Source organism: Castor canadensis, chromosome 7 (genome assembly GCF_047511655.1).
Source record: "Castor canadensis chromosome 7, mCasCan1.hap1v2, whole genome shotgun sequence".
Taxonomy (NCBI): domain Eukaryota; kingdom Metazoa; phylum Chordata; class Mammalia; order Rodentia; family Castoridae; genus Castor; species Castor canadensis.
In genome coordinates this window covers 156,438,604-156,454,794 of record NC_133392.1, presented here as the reverse complement: position 1 = coordinate 156,454,794, position 16,191 = coordinate 156,438,604, and the positions used below count along the sequence as shown (strand labels likewise).

General features: G+C 43.1%; 1 protein-coding gene across 3 annotated transcripts in view; it reads left to right on the top strand.

Annotated features, from left to right (window-relative positions):
* Positions 1-11,837, top strand: part of Slc25a33 (solute carrier family 25 member 33) — a 29,178-nt gene extending 17,341 nt beyond the window's left edge. For all 3 annotated transcript variants that reach the window (XM_074081421.1, XM_020157491.2, XM_074081420.1), the window contains exons 3-7: positions 2,450-2,527; positions 4,448-4,548; positions 6,113-6,179; positions 9,586-9,866; positions 11,373-11,837. In XM_074081421.1, coding sequence (XP_073937522.1) covers positions 2,450-2,527; positions 4,448-4,548; positions 6,113-6,179; positions 9,586-9,866; positions 11,373-11,575 — 730 coding nt within the window. In that variant the 3' untranslated portion in view covers positions 11,576-11,837. The remainder of the gene's footprint in view (positions 1-2,449; positions 2,528-4,447; positions 4,549-6,112; positions 6,180-9,585; positions 9,867-11,372) is intronic.
* Positions 11,838-16,191: the final 4,354 nt, after the last annotated feature.

The window sequence follows — 16,191 nt, the reverse complement described above, 5'->3', positions numbered from 1 at the left end:
ACCCCAAACCCTAGGCAACCAATCAATATCTCATCTGGACATTTCACATAAATAAAATCATGTAATGTGTGGTTTTTTCTGACTTCTTCACTTAGCCTGATGTCTTTTGAAAGCTCATCCATATTGTAGCACACATCAGTAGTCCTTCCTCTTTATTGCTCAACAGTATTCCATTGTCTATTAAGTCTTATTTTAAACTCACTGCAGATGCCAAAGGAAAAGTGAACCATCTGCTGCACTTGAGTGAGGTGTACTCGGTAGTCACCTAGGGTGGCAAAGCCACATACCTTCATGTACTTGACCAAAGCGATTAGGTTAGTCCAGGCCACATAAACGAGTGCATGTTGGGAGGTTAAATGAGAGACCGTAATAAAATGACAAAAGTTCTGTTGGATGCCAGTAGAAAATGGAGCCATTGGAAGAATAAACTTAACCAACTGGAAGAATCACTGCAGCAAAGTGGAGAAATGTCTCAAAAGAACATTTTATACAGTCACTTTAGGATTTTCTGTGCTGCTTTTAATCAGAAACCACATTTAACTTTTTTTTTTAAAGCACATGGGTGAGGTTATGGAAAAATTAGAACACTTGTGCTTTGCTGATAGAGATACATGGTGGTATAGCCCCTATGGAAAAGAGTGTGGCCATTCCTCAAAACCTAAGCATAGAATGACCATGTGATCCATCAAGTAGACTCCTTGGGATATACCGAAAAGAATGAAAAGTAGGCACTCAAGCAGGTACTGTATTTGTTATAGCAGCATTACTCACAATAGCCAAAAGGTGGACACGATCCATTCTAAAGTGTGGTTATACAGCAGTGGGTCTGTGAAAAGAAGGGAGTTCTTTTTTTTTTTTTTTTTTTTTTTTGTGGTACTGGGGCTTGAACTCAGGGCCTACACTGTGAGTCACTTTGCCAGCCCTTTTTCTTGTGAAGGGTTTTTTGAGATAGGGTCTCTCTTTTTACCTGGGCTGACTTCAATCCACGATCCTCCTGATCTCTGCCTCCTGAGTAGCTAGGAGTGCCTATGAACCACTGGTGGGGACCAGTAGGGTCCCACATTTGCTAGGCAAGTGCTCTTACCACTTGAGCCACTCCACCAGCCCTTTTTTGTATCAGGCATTTTTTCAAGATAGAGTCTTGTAAACTACTTGTCCAGGCTGGCTGATCTCTGCTTCCAGAGTAGCTAGGATGATGGTCGTGAGCCACGGATGCCTGGCTAAGAAGGGAATTCTAACACATGTGCAGACACAGATGAACCTGGCAACTTGCTAAGCGAAATAAGCTGGTCAGAAAGAGGATAAGTACCGTAAGTGTCGCTCAGTGGTAGAGTGGCTGTCTAGAAAAAGAACAAATGTTACCTGATTCCACTGATGTGATGTATCTAGAACAGACAAACTCAGAGAGACTGAAAGTAGAATGGTGTTGCCATGACTCAGGGTTGGGGGAGAAGGGACAAAGGGGAGTTAGGGTTCAGCAGGGACAGTCTCAGCTGAGAAGATGAGGTTCTGTAGGCAGATGGCAGTGCCGGTTCACAGCAGTGTGGATGTCCTTAGTACGAATAACCATGCACTTAAATATAGGGCTGGAGGTGTGACCCAAACCACACCTGCCTAGCGAAGCCCTGAGTTCTAACCCCAGTACCACCAAAATAAAAAGAAAGAAAGGTTAAAATGGTAAACTTTATGTTACGTATATATTATCACAGTTTTAAAAGTTAAAAAGGAACATCAGTCACAGTATTGACTTTGGCTTTAAATAACCTTCATATGAACCATGAATCTTTTGTTATTCTATCCCATCTATCTTTTTTCTTTTCTTTTTCTTTTCTTTTTTTTTTTTTTTTTTTTTGAGGTACATAGCCTAGTGAATGCTCTACCACTTGAGCCATGCCCCCAGCTCTTTTTGCTTTAGTTATTTTTCAGATAGGGTCTTGCACTTTTTGTCCATGACAGCCTTTGGTAGAGATCTTCCTATCCCTGCCTCCCAAGTAGCTGAGATGATGGGCATAAGCTGCCATACCTGGCTCCTTACTCCTCTTTAGGACTCTACTACAATTAAGATAAAGAATTGTTATAAATATGGAGTAAATCCAAAAGAACTGCTCCCCAAACAAATCTCTACACCCTTTTCTCAGTGGATCTTGTGATTAAAGACCCCAGTCCCTTCTCCAGATGCTCATCCTACCTTTCCAGGTTGTGAGTGTGCAGCACAAACCTGAACCCCCTGGTGCTGCTTGTTGAAAGTGTGCCTCGTGCTGTGGAAGCGCGCTTTTCACTGTATGAATGACAGTGCTATTCTGTAATCTGACTGTGTATTGAAGAGTCAGGTGAGAGTCTGGAGTCTCGCGAATGTTCTGTTCCCTCTAGCTGAAGAGGAGCTTGAGCTCATCATTTGGCATTGGCCTTGCTCAAGGGGTCTTAAAGGTATATTTTTTCTTTTATTCAGGTCTATCTTGGAGAAAGAGGGACCAAAGTCACTTTTTAGAGGCTTGGGTCCAAATTTGGTTGGAGTTGCACCATCAAGGTAAGCAGGCTCACTGCAAACAGTGCACAATGTGAGTTTGAGTTCTGTTGCCACAGGGGAACCTGTTATAAATGATTGGTTGCTTCTTCTATGTTGGATTTGCCTAAACATAGCTGACATGGAGAAATAGTGATGGCTCTGGGTATGCTTTTTAGTGTGGAGAGATTCTGGTTATTTATTATGAAAATTAACCTGCTGTCACCACCTGTAATCTCTTGAGTTGTTTAATGCTCGAAGCACAGTGTGTCGTCAGTACCTGGGTGTTCTCTAGAAGCCTGTTAGAAAACCACAGTCCCAGCACACCCAAGCCTACGTCAGAGTCTGCACTGTGATGAGACCCCTGGTGACTCGTGCACTTAGAAACACTGATCTGTAGGGACAGCAGAGGCTTCTAGGCTTTACGTTTATAAACCAACATCCTCATTTGTTTCTGTTTTTTGTTTTTTTACAACACTTAATTCTCTTTAAAACCTGTGTACGCCTGTTTAAATATATGAAACTGCACTGTCCCAGTACAGTAGGCACTGGCCACATGCACCTGCTTAAATTTAATTAAAATTAAAGATTCAGTACCTCAGTCTCTAGCCACATTTCAAGTATTCAGTATCCACATGTAGCTAGCAGTTCTGTACTGGAGAGCAGATAGGGAGCCTTCCATCTTTGCAGAAAGTTTTGTTGGACAGTGCTAATGGAGGTGGGTAACTGTGAGTGGTATACAATGTGAGTGTGTGTGTTGTCGAAGACCAAAATTACAATAATTCAGTTTGAAAGGTTTTAATGGACTTTATTTTCCAATTCAAGAATCAGGCAACTCTTCATTCCATAAAATAAATATTCCCGTGGGTTGAGCAGAAGAAGTTGGTTTTATAGACTGAAGGGCTATAAAAGCGTAAAGATCAAAAAGTAGATTGGACATTTCAGAGTTATTTCCTTATAAGGCAGAACAGGGAGACTGAACAACAGAAAGGTGATAGGTTAACATCAGGTTGCTTTTTTTCCTAAGGATTAAAGCTGAAGGAACTTCATTACCATGCGGTTGAAAGCGGCCTGTTGGGAAATTTGACTTCTCTCCCTAACCTTTTTTCTTAGAAGGTCAGATAACTTTAGCATAGGTGATTCCATTTTTTGTCTGGTCTTTTGGGGCCTAGTGCCAGAGCTTAGTCTAATGGCTTCCTGAATTTTTATTTAACAATAGTCAAGATCCTAACATGAAAAACAGATTCTATGATTGATTTATTGGTCAGTAGGGAAAAAAAAAAAGGCATTTTCCCTGCATAGCAGGGAAACTCCCAAGTAGCCCATACACCTCAGTGCCAACAAGGAAGACAGAGGAAAGACCAAGAGGACTGGGGTGTAGGCTATGGAAACACTGTGCACTTATTTGTTGTGATCCTGAGTCATCCACAAATAGTTCTAATTATATTTGACTCTTTTTGTTGTAAGGCAGAATAAATGTGGTATATTTAAGAAACAGTACAAATTTTAAAAGATGTGGTGGTGAACATCTATAATCCCAGCACTTGGGAGGCCGAAGCAGGAGAATCACAAGTTTGAAGCCGGCCTGTTAGTGAGTTCTAGGGCAGCATAGGCTATGCAACGAGATTCTGTCTCAATGCCACCCCCCAAAAAAAAAAAAGTTACACAGTATATGGCATACATAAAGAATGAGCATTATATACAGAAGAAGAATGTAAAGGGGCTTTGTACATGTCTCCATTATTTTAGACTCTTCTGGAGGGGAGAAGTTCCAGGGTGGCAGGTCTGGGTTTCACACCGTGAGGGCGTGCTTCTGGCTTCGTTGCTGACTTCTTTCCCATACTGCTTCTCATGTTATCTTCCTGGTTGAGATAGTGTGGAGCGCATCTGTGTTGTGTAGTACCACGATGACTTCTTTATAGTGTTTTCTCTTTGTTCTAACAGGGCTGTGTACTTTGCATGTTACTCCAAGGCCAAAGAACAATTTAATGGCATTTTCGTGCCTAATAGCAATGTTGTGCATATTTTCTCAGCTGGCTCTGCAGGTATGTTACCTAGTGACTGAGATGAAAGATTCTCGCTTCCCAAAGCACACACTGTTCCCCCCCCCCCCGCCCCAAGAACTGGAAATAGCTCACTGCTTCTTTTGTACCTAAAATGACCTTTCAAAAGCTTGGTGTTACAACTGATAGAACACACACATTTGAGAGCAGCTAGAGCGCATTTTCACTGACCACTCAAGCTTTTTAATTCTTGCTCAAAATTTACATGTTCTCCTGCATGTTACTGGTCAGTGTTACGTTTCCCTTGAAGGAATATTAATATGTTTTCTGTGTCTTCCTGCTTTCCCAGAGTGTCTGGGACACATCTGCACACAACAGCTGGATTGTACAGCAGGGCTTGGTGGGGTTGGGGAGGCTCAGGAGGGCCAGTGACAGGCCAGAGGCTTCTCTTCCCATTTGAGGGAGTCATTCCATCACGGCAGAGCTCAAGGCAGGACTTCCTCCCAGGAAGCACTTGGTGGAATGCACAGACTTGCACATTGCCAAGAAAAGACAGTCTTTTATAGGGAGCTTTATGTCATCTAACTACACAGCTCTTTTAGGAAATTTAAATTGGTATTTTAGAAAAACTTTCTTGTGCCAGCCTCTAAGGTGTCCACACCAGTTTTATTTGCCTTTGTTACACGCAATAAAATTACTAGCAACCCATCTGAATATTTATAGGTTATGATTTCTAGCCCCTGAATACAAAATAATTCAAAGCAAAGATAAAGGTGTTCTTACTGAAATGGAGCTCTGTGGAGTACATGTAACACTCCAAAACAGGCTGATCTTCACTTAATAGGCCTAAGTGAGTTAGCCGTGATCTAACTAATCAATTTTGTAATGCTTGAAAACTAACTTAGCAGAACCCTGGGTAAATGAAGCAGACCTTGTGGGAGCTTCTTAAACCAGTGTCCTCCAAGTGTCTAGTTAATCTACTTCCTCTACTCAGGACTCTGGCTGCAGGAGGGATTAGAGGAGAGTTTGCTAATACTGCGATGTTGCCTTTTTTAGTTGTCCGGGATGATTAGTAATGCTAAGATGCAGAAGGCTTATCAAAAACTGATTCCTATAAGCAAATCAGTTTCTAAAACTTCAGTTTCCTGAAATGATTTGTCAGGTTTTTAAATCTCTGCATTTGAATTCATATAAGTGGAGATTTAATTCGTTCATTCCACTTTAGAGAGAGAGTTGCCTTTGGACTAAATCAGCAACTTAAAAATATATGTATTTCTGGATCTGGGGTTTCTAAGTTGGCTTTTTTGAGTTTTACCCTAGAAATCCCATGAACAGAAATGCCAACAGCACCCCCTAGAGGCTGGAAAGGCCAGCAGGGCTCTAGAAATTGAGTGATTTCTTTGGGGACCCGCAGTAGCAATAGGTTTTTAGGAGACTGTGGCTTCCATCTGCAGTATGGAGGTGTGACTGCCTCCTGCTATCCAGTTTTGTTAAGGCATTGACATCCTGACTTCAGAGTGTATTGTATGGTGTAGACAGCTTTAATAAATACTGGTTGTGTTCAGTTATGACTTCTCTGTGTGTGTTTTTTTTTTTTTCCTTCCAGCTTTTGTCACAAATTCCTTAATGAATCCTATATGGATGGTTAAAACCCGGATGCAGCTAGAACGGAAGTAAGTTATTAATCATTCCTTCCTTAATATAAGAATTCCTGGGAGCTGGGAACCAGTGACTCACGCCTGTAATCCTAACTACTTCGGAGGTTGAGATTGGGAGGATTGTGGTTTGAGACCAGCCTGGGCCAATAGTTCATGAGACCCCCATCTCCAAAGTAACCAGACCAAAATAGACTGGAGGTGTGGCTCAAGCTTAGTGCACCTGCTTTGCAAGCAGGAAGACCTGAGTTCAAACCCCAGTCCCTTCCCCCTACCCCCAAAAAAAGAATTCTTGCAGATTTTTTTTTTTTCCTGCTCCCTCCAGTTCTAGCTACTGGGTTAGACATAGGAGTTCTTAGCTATACTTTTGTGATCTTATTTTTTTTCCTCAATCTAAGCATGTGTTGAAATTCCTTTTGTTTTGAGAGTTGTACTGTAAACATTACATTGAGGGGAGAGGAGGGTCACAGAGATGACAGAGGGTCAATGGGAAGTCCCTCAGTGGTCCTGACTTCCTTCTCCAGTAGTCCTGCAGGTGGAGTGGTGAGGACTGTTAGAGGCCTGGCTTTCCTGTGGAGCCTTCAGGCTCAGAGGGTACTCTGAATATGGCCCTCTAGTATGCTAGATTTCTGCCCTGAAACTCTAACCAAGAGTTCTCAACTTTGTGTGTGTGTGTGTGTGTGTGCCATGAATTCCTTTAACATTCTGGTGAAGCCTGAAGGTCTTTTATAGAATAAAGGTTTGGTTTGGTTTTGGGGGTTTTTTTTGAGACAGTTTCACTATATGTAGCCTAGGCTGGCTTTGAACTAGCTATCCTCCTATCAGTTTGTCAAGTGCTGGAATTACAGGCATGAGCCACCAACACCCAGCGAGAATAAAGTTTTTTAAGAGAAAAGGAAAGCATTATTGAAATATAGTTGTCAGTATTAGAACGTGATACAGTAACAATGCTTCTTTAGTGTATTAAATAACAAGATTTAATGCCAGTCCAGGAACTCCTATAGTTTCAAAGAAGTGATTGAAACAGTGCTTTTTATGTTGGTGACTAACGTGGGAGGGAAATGTTTGTATTTGTGTACAACCACAGATGCTGTTAATACTACTGTGGCCATTACCTGCATTCATAGTTGAGAGGTGCTGGTGTCTATTAGAGATTAGGCCTAAATGGAATTTTCCTCCTGGTCTAATTTCAAGGAACTGCCTGGGTTCTCTGTGCTACTGTTGCCTAGAAATGTGTACCCTGGAAACTTCTAGATGGCCCAGTCAGCTTTTTGTCTACCTATAAGGAAAGGAGGGAAAGAGGGTGAGATGCCCTGGAGGGGTAGAGAGGACTTGCCTGCATTCTTTGTCCTCTCATGAGCACGACAGCTTTGGATGGTCTGAAACCCCAGGTTCCCCAACCCATTCTGCCTTCTGCAGTGCACCAGGTCTGACCCTTTGAACGGATTGCTTGCTCGGAATCCTTTGATGAGTGTCAGTTACTCTCAGGGTAAATAACTTCTGAACTAAGCATTCAACAGTCCTTTGCAGTTTTCCAAAAATGTCATGTACTCCAGTGTGTCTGCCTCCCTCACTAGGAATCTGGTGCTCTGTCTCTCACCAGGAATTTCCCCTGCCCTTCTTGGTTGTGTGGTGCTAACATCTGCTTGTCCTTGAGCTTCTGACCAGCCTTGTCTCCCAGCAGCCTTTGGTATCTCTCCCAGTGCCAAGAGCTCACAGAGTCCTAATATCACTTCTGTTTAGCAGCAGGTAAACGCATCAGTCAGTGGAGAGCCTTCCCACATGTTCTTTTAACCTCCCTGCTACACACTCAAGCTGTTTCAGAACTTTGGTTCGTGGGGTCTGAACACCTGTCTCTCTACAATGAGCATTTCTTGCTGCAGTGGTCAATAAAGAAGCAGCAGGGAATAGAACACAGCTCCTACCTTCTAGCTTGCAGCATTAGAGACAGTGAACAAAGAGAATGGTTGTCTGGTGCAACAAGGAGCCTGAGGCATCCCAGGACCCTGGTGGGTCCCCTTGTGCAGTCCAGGCAAAGGGAAGACAGGAGGTTGGAGGGCCTTCTGCAGCAGCAATAAATACCTGCACCATCTGGAGAGCTGCCAGGTGTGGGCGACAGAGAGAACACTGAGTAAAAGCTCGATTGTTCTTATTTTGCACTTCTAGAATCAGCAGTACTTTATACTGTAAACTAGTGAGTCCAGCAGAGGAGATTGCTTTGTAGATAGAAAGGGCTGTCTACAAAAGAAACAACATGCTGGGGGCCAGTGCTGCTGTCTATAATCCTAGCTACTTGGGAGGCTGAGATTGGGAGTATCAAGGTTCAAGGCCAGCTGGACAAATAGTTCATGAGATACCATCTCCAAAAAAATAACCAGAGCAAAATGGACTGGAGGTGTTGCTCAAGAGGTGGATGGCCTGCTTTGCAAGAATGAAGCTCTGACTTGAAATCCTAGTCCCACCAAAAACAAAATAAAACCAAGCACGGTGGCTCACGCCTATAATCCCAGCTACTCGGGAGGCAGAGATCAGGAGGATGGGAGTTTGAAAGCCACCCCCAGGCAAATAGTTCATGAGATCCTAGCTTGAAAATATCCAACACAAAAAAGGGCTGGCAAAATGACTCAAGTGGTAGAGCACATGCCTAGCAAGTATGAGGCCCTGAGTTCAAACTCCTGTGCCCCCAGAAAATAAATAAAAGAAACAACTAAAGTAGATTACTTGTTTCAAAGTTACTTTCATTATAAGGTGGGGGCAAGGAGATAGAACAACAGTAAAATAACTGGCCAACATCAGTTTACTCTAGGTTACCTTTTTTTGGGATTAAGGCGGAGGGAACTAAGTTTGGAAATAATAGAATGAAAATGCACCATTTATACATGAGGCCCTGGATTCAACACTGAGCTCACACACACAAATTGCACCATTGGGAGAACAGAGCATAAAAGAGAGCACTTTATAAAACTCATCAATGTGTCAGAAGTTTGGTGTTTCCTTTGGTATTTTCCTGAAACATACATGTGTCATAGTTACAGTTTTACTTTATGTAGAATTTTGTCCTGCTTTCTACTTAAAGTGTTTTCCCATTTGTACTGCTGTCATGACTGTTTTAATCTAGGGTGTGTACAAAGTTGACTTACATGTTCCTGTTTTTAGATACTAGGATTGTCCTCCACTGGCTCTTTCTAGAATGGGGTCAAAGGCTATGTATGCCCACGTTTCTGTTACGGCTGATGCACGTGGAAACAATTCTGGGGGCCTGTCATGAGTCCTGGCTGACCTCACAGAGTGGGCCAGGGGCCAGCTGGCTGCAGAACCAGGAGGACAGGTTCCTCCTTCTGTTGTTTCTTTGTGCACTGAGCAATCACCCTTGTGACTTGATGGTGCACCTCTCAGCCACCTGCCATTGATTTCCTTTGTGTAGAGTGAGGGGCTCCAAGCAGATGAATACACTCCAGTGTGCCCGGCACGTGTACCAGACTGAAGGTATTCGCGGCTTCTACAGAGGACTAACTGCCTCCTATGCTGGGATCTCAGAAACGATAATCTGCTTTGCCATTTATGAAAGTTTAAAGAAGTGTCTGAAGGAAGTCCCACTTGCCTCTTCAACAAACGGAACTGAGAAAAATTCCACAAGTTTTTTTGGACTCATGGCAGCTGCTGCTATCTCTAAGGGGTGTGCCTCCTGCATTGCTTATCCACACGGTATGTTTTGCTTTTTTTTTCCAGAGCAGCAAAACATGTGTCAGGTTTGTCATTTGTCACTAGCTAGCCTGTTAGCTACTCAGGAGGTAGAGATCAGAAGAAGCCAGCTCCAGACAAATAGTTTGCATATCTCAAAAAAAAACCCAACACAAAACAGAGCTGGTGGTGTGGCTCAAGTTAATTCAAGTAGAATTAGCAAGCGTGAGGCCGAGTTCAAACCCCAGTGGCCCGCCCCCGCCCCCCAAAAAAAAAAAATTCTTGTGACCAGAAGTGTTTCAGCATTACAAGAGTTTCAATTTGGAATACACGCAGAGACCTCCCCGGTGGGTGTGCCTAATCCTGCCAGCAGGATGCTCCATTGGGTGCAAATTCCAGATCCCCAGACTGGGGATGCTTACCCTTACCTGCACATAGGTGAGTATGAATGACGCTGCCATTAACCGAATGCATGCTGGGAACTTTGCCTCGATCACCTCCAACTTTGTGCAGCCAAAACACACTGTGCAGAAATCTGGCCCTGTGTACTTCCAGTGTTTTCAAAGAAAAATTCCTTGATTCAAAAAAATTGGTTGGAGCCAGACTTAAAAATCACGCAGTCTCCACAGTGAAAGGGGCACTGCATCAGGCTCATTTGAGGAAGTGCATGTTTTAAACGTTTTGTTTGCTTTGGTGCTGGGGACTGAACCTCAGGCCTTGATTATGCTAAGCACAGGCTCTACCACTCAGCTACACTACAACTTTAGGGAATTATAGAATTAACCACTGCACTACTTTAAAGAAAAAAAAAGGGAGGGTGGCCATGGCTCAAGTAGTAGAGTCTGTCTGGGAAGAGCAATGCCCTGAGTTCCAGCCTCAGTACTGTGAGAAAAAAACAAAAAACCTTAAGTTTGTCGGGCCATGAAAAACAGGCTTTGTTTCCAAAAGCCTCCTAAACTGACAGCAATGACATGCCCCAGCCGTCTCAGTGACAGGTATTGAGGCTGCTCGTGCTGAGTCACAGCTAAGGGAACCCCCAGGGACTAATGGAGAAGAGGTCAGCAATGCCTCCCTCTGTCTGAGGTCCCCATGACAGGGAAGCACTGAGCTTTGGGGATCCAGGAGGAGGCCAGGTGGACAGAGTCCTGAAGGAAGAGGAGCTGTTTTTCAGCTGGAGAGAGATTTGCAGAGGAGAAAGTTGGAAGTACGAGATGGTCTAATCTCTGAACTTTTTCTTTTCTTTTTGGGTACTCAGGGCTTACACATTGAGCCACTCCACCTGCTCTTTTTTGTTATGGGTTTTTTTCAAGATATGGTCTCGTGAACTATTTGTCTGGGTTGGGTTCAAACTGTGATCCTCCTGATCTCTGCCTCCTTAGTAGCTAGAATTACAGGCATGAGCCACCCACGCCTGGCAAAACTTACCTTTTCATTGTCTAAGCAAGTGACTCTCCTGTCCTCATACAACTGAGATGACAAACAGACACAGCTGAACTTGACTTCTTTCCTTCTTTATTTCTCTCTCTGCAGAGGTCATAAGGACAAGGCTCCGGGAGGAGGGCACCAAGTACAAGTCCTTCGTCCAAACAGCACGCCTGGTGTTCCGGGAGGAAGGCTACCTCGCCTTCTACAGAGGACTGTCTGCCCAGCTCATCCGGCAGATCCCTAACACTGCCATCGTGCTGTCCACCTACGAGTTTATCGTGTATCTGCTGGGAGACCACGCACAGTAACAAGCCACGGTTGTGCTCTAGGAGAATAAAACTGGAAAATTCTAGAGATTTTTTTCTCGTTGACGTTTAGTGTTCAAAACTGAAACTGGAAAGGCCATAGAATGTCTGGCTTATATCACCTGTCGGACATTTCCTTTTGGATTCATGCTTTCTGGAAGGTTTAAATTCATTAACGTTAATAGTTAATTATTACTTTTTTTTTTAACTTAAGAGGATGGAGAAGCAGCAACTAAATTAAATCATGCTATTTAATTTAATTATACATTTGGTTTGTGTTCTCTTTTATGCTCATTGTACTGTAAACTAAGTACATCAGAAAAACGTGCCCTAAAACGTAGAGAAAAAAGATAAACTCAAAACGCAACTCACTTCCTAATATGCTAGATGGGAAGTGTCTCATTTTGGTGGCACTGTGGGTAAACTTCCCTATGTTTCTTTTTTGTACATTTCTAGTTCTTCATACAGATTGATATTCTGTAATTGATAATCTAAGCTTTCAGCACTGAAATGAAAAAAATAGGTATAACTTTTTTACTTTTTTTTTTTTGAGACAAGTTCTTGCTATTTTGCCCAGGCTGGCCCCAAACTCTTGATCCTACTGCCTCAGCCTTCTGAATGCTGGGATTACAGGTGTGTACCTCCATGCCCAGCTGACACTGAATATTTTAAGCTATAAACATTTTCTTAGTTACCCTCTTCTCCTGCCATTTGAACACAAGGCAGAAATAGTTTTTAAGAGCTGTTTATCAGTTGCCTCACTCCTGGACATATTTCCAAGAAGTGAAGCCTCATTAAGCCCAGGCTCTAGTTGGCTATGAACGACACATGTGATAAGCGATACTGTTCCCTCTGGGGTCTGTGCCACCATTTCTGCTGTTGGAGAAATGCAATGCCACTCAGGAGTAATTGTCGCCTAGGTCACTTATATTCCCACAGGAGGTGCTGTTGTTATTTAAATACTCTTAAACTCATGTTTGTAATCCCAAACCCAGCCCAGGGCAAAAAAGTTAACAAGACCCCATCTCAACAAGACAAGCTACCATGTGGTGGTACAAGTCTACCATCCCAGTTACTCAAGAGGCATAAACAGAAGAATTGTGGTCCAAGGCCAGCATGGACAAAAAAGTGGGAGACCCCACCTGAAAAATAACTAAATAAAGCAAAAAGGGCTGGGGCGTGGCTCAAGTGCTAGAGCACCTACCTAGCAAGTGCAAGGCCCTGAGTTCAAACCCCAGTACTGAAAAAAGTGCCTAAAAAGAAAGGTACCCTAAGTACCTTTGAGTACTTGCCTGTAATCCTAGCTTCTTGGGAGGTTGAGACAAGAGAAAATGATGGTTCAAGTCCAGCCCAGGCAATTATTTTTCGAGACCCCCCATCTCCAAAATAACCAGAGCAAGATAGACTGGAGATGTGGCTTGAGTAGTAGGGTACCTGCTTTACACACCTGAGTTTAAACAGCATATTCTCTGCACCGCCCCCCAGAAAAAAAAAGTTTTAAAGGTTACCAGAATTTTACTCCTTCATTTTTAGAGGAAATTTAATAAGGAAACAAAAAGACTGAAGTCAGATGGAAGGCAGGTGAAATCCGTAGTCTTCCTTCTGTTCTTTCACTGGAATTTGGGTGTATTGTACATGAAGATTGTACATGTATTGTCCAGTCTGGCCATCTAGAAAGTTGCTTGATTCAGTTGCAGATACTCTGGTAGAGATGGGTGGAGATTTTCAAAGTGTGTTTAAATTTTCCCTTCGTTCACCTTGGCCATAGGGAAGTCAGTTGGTGTTCTTAAGCTTCCTAATGTAATTTGCTTCAACCACTATCTAGAAGTCAAGATGACTTCTCAGTCAAGTTCATTGCTTCTAAAGCACACAACAGGAAAGTAAGTGATTTCTACTCCAGAAGCTCATTGTAGCCCAAATGGCACTTGGCAACAGCCTCCTACTTTAACGTTAACGCAGAATTAAGCCTCAATTTTTCCTAAAGATTTTGTCTATAGTGAAGGTGAAAATTTTGAATCGCTTAATTTTCATTTATACTTTTTTGGCAGAACTAGGGGTTGAACTCAAGGCCTTGTGCTTGCTAGGCAAGTGCTGTACCACCATTCCAATCCCTATACATTTCTGAATGAATAAATTTGATGTAAGCTAGTATAATTTAGTTTTCTGCTTCTCCTGCACCGGGGCATTGAAATGAAAGAAACTTGAGCACCCAAAGTGGGGAAGGGAGCAGACATGAAAGGAAGACACACTTCTTCAAGAAGGGGGCTGTTGGGTTTAAAATGTTTAAGCTGTGAGTGGAGAAATCCCATGATTTACCTTTTTTCTCCATAAGCTTACACATTGGGATTTCATTATTTTTAAATGTCCTATACACACACATTTCTGAGTCTAATGACCCACATTGCATACCAATGTGCCAAGCACTGTGTGTACAAGTGTTTTCTCATATAAATTAGTTAATCCCAGCAACTTTGTAAGGTAGGACTATGCACATGTTGACGAGTCACATGACTCCATTGAGGTGAAGCAGATAAGTGTGAAACTGACTCACATATTCTGTCCTGTTTGTTGAATAAATGAATAAAAGTTCCAAGGGATCTTGGAGCCTATGGAATGATCTGACCCAAGGCCTGCCTAAGCTAATCAACTTTAAAAGAAAGAAGGTTTATTTGGGCTCACGCTTTTGAAGGTTCCAGTCGATAATTGGCCCGCTGTGTGGGGGCTGTAGGGAGGCAGTGCATCATGGCTTTAGCGTGTGGCAGAGTAAACCATCTCAGAGACTGGAGTCCCACAGTCCTCTTCACGGGCATATGCCCAATGACCAGAAGACTTCCCATTTCCCACTATGCTCACCTCTTAAAAGTTTTCACCACTTTCCACTATGCCACGGGCTGGAGACCAAGACTGTAGCACATGGGCCTTTGAAGGCTATTCCAGATCCAAACTATAGCAGCACTCTCTGACTCCAAAGCCAGAGATCTGGCAACCATTCCATTGCCTTTACCTGTGGATTTGCAAGTGATAGCAGCGAAGGTGTGCTCCAAGCAATGTGTAATGCATGTGGCCATTGTCCAGATTATACAGCCCTTTCCAGGAAGGTACTAAACCTGGAAAGAGTATAATGCTTACACACAGTGCCAGATTTTGAGGGATTCTACATATTAGGATGTTCATTTGTGTGCTCAGGACAGGTGGAAGCTGTAAAGCAGACAGCCAGGGGAAAGGCCTTTGCTCTGTCACCCACAGCCAGGAGAGGAGGTCCAGTCCAGACCCCAGAATTACCCTCTACTACTCTTCATTCACCATGGCATTCCTAACAAATGCACATGGCTGGGTTGGACAGGATTAACTGGCAACAGAAAACATGGTGCCCATGGCCCTCAACCCACCAGTGCCCACAAAGAACTTAACTACTGATCTCAAAAACACTGGCAAAGTTGTGAGATAACATTGCTTAGTTAGACACAAATATGTCCCATTAGCTTTTCTTAATCAGTTTAGCTCAAATTGAGGCAGGATAGATGAAGAAACAGGTTAATTATATTATTTTGTAATAAATATTAAAAGGGGCAGACTCAGATATTGAAGCCAGGAAGTAAAGACTGAAAAACTGCCAGGCACCAGTGGCTGACACCTACAATCCTAGCTATTCAGGAGGCAGAGATCAGGAGGATGGCTGTTCAAAGTCAGCCTGAGCAAATAAATAGTTTGTAAGACCCTATCTTAAAAAAAAAAATCCATCACAAAGAAGGGTTGGAGGAGTGGTTCAAGTGGTCGAACACCTGTCTAGCAACTGTAAGGCCTTGAGTTCAATCCCCAGTGCTGTCAAAAACACAAAAACCCGAAAAACTAGGTGGAACTAGGGCAGTTCCACCTCCTTTTGATGTTAAATTACAAGAACAGGGAGACATAGATTGGCTGTCTGCATCTGTCTTCCCTATATGTTAAGAAGTTGCCAGGATCCTAGATGAGATGGAAAGATAGAATGAAAGGCATGTCTGACAAAGGGAAAGTCCTAAAACCTATTGTTCCTGTGTTTTGGGTAGGCCTAGAAAACACCTCCCTTTTAGAATAATAAACAGCACCCATCTACCCAAAACCATTGTCTAATGAGTAGGGTCAGCAAGACAAGACCACAAGGCACACCCTACCCCCTAGATAGTATAAAGGCTACAGATAAGAACCACCATTTTAAGTCTTCACTCCTATTTCCTGCGGGGTGGGGGGGCAGGAAATGTTTCTCCCTTCCCTCCCCCCACTTCTCCCTATTTTATCCTGTCTTACTGAAATAAATCTTTGCTAAAACTTCCACCTTGTGAGACTCGTAGTTGTGAGATCTCAGAGTTCCTGGGAAGCTGAGGGAACTCCTTTCTCTAGTGACAAACTTAGTACTGAAACTTCCATAAAGTGAATTTTCCCCTAATGCCACCGTCCCCGTGGCGGGGGCGGGGGGGTTGGATTAGCTTGCGGTTCACTGCTAACCAACCCTCTGCTTTTTTCAAACTTGGAATATTATGAAGATCAGCTGCCTGTGTCTTTTTATTCTAAGCGCACCATACCTCCGGGCCAATCCTTCCAGTTCTGCCACTCTTTCTAAAAGCTGCATTATGATCCAAAAC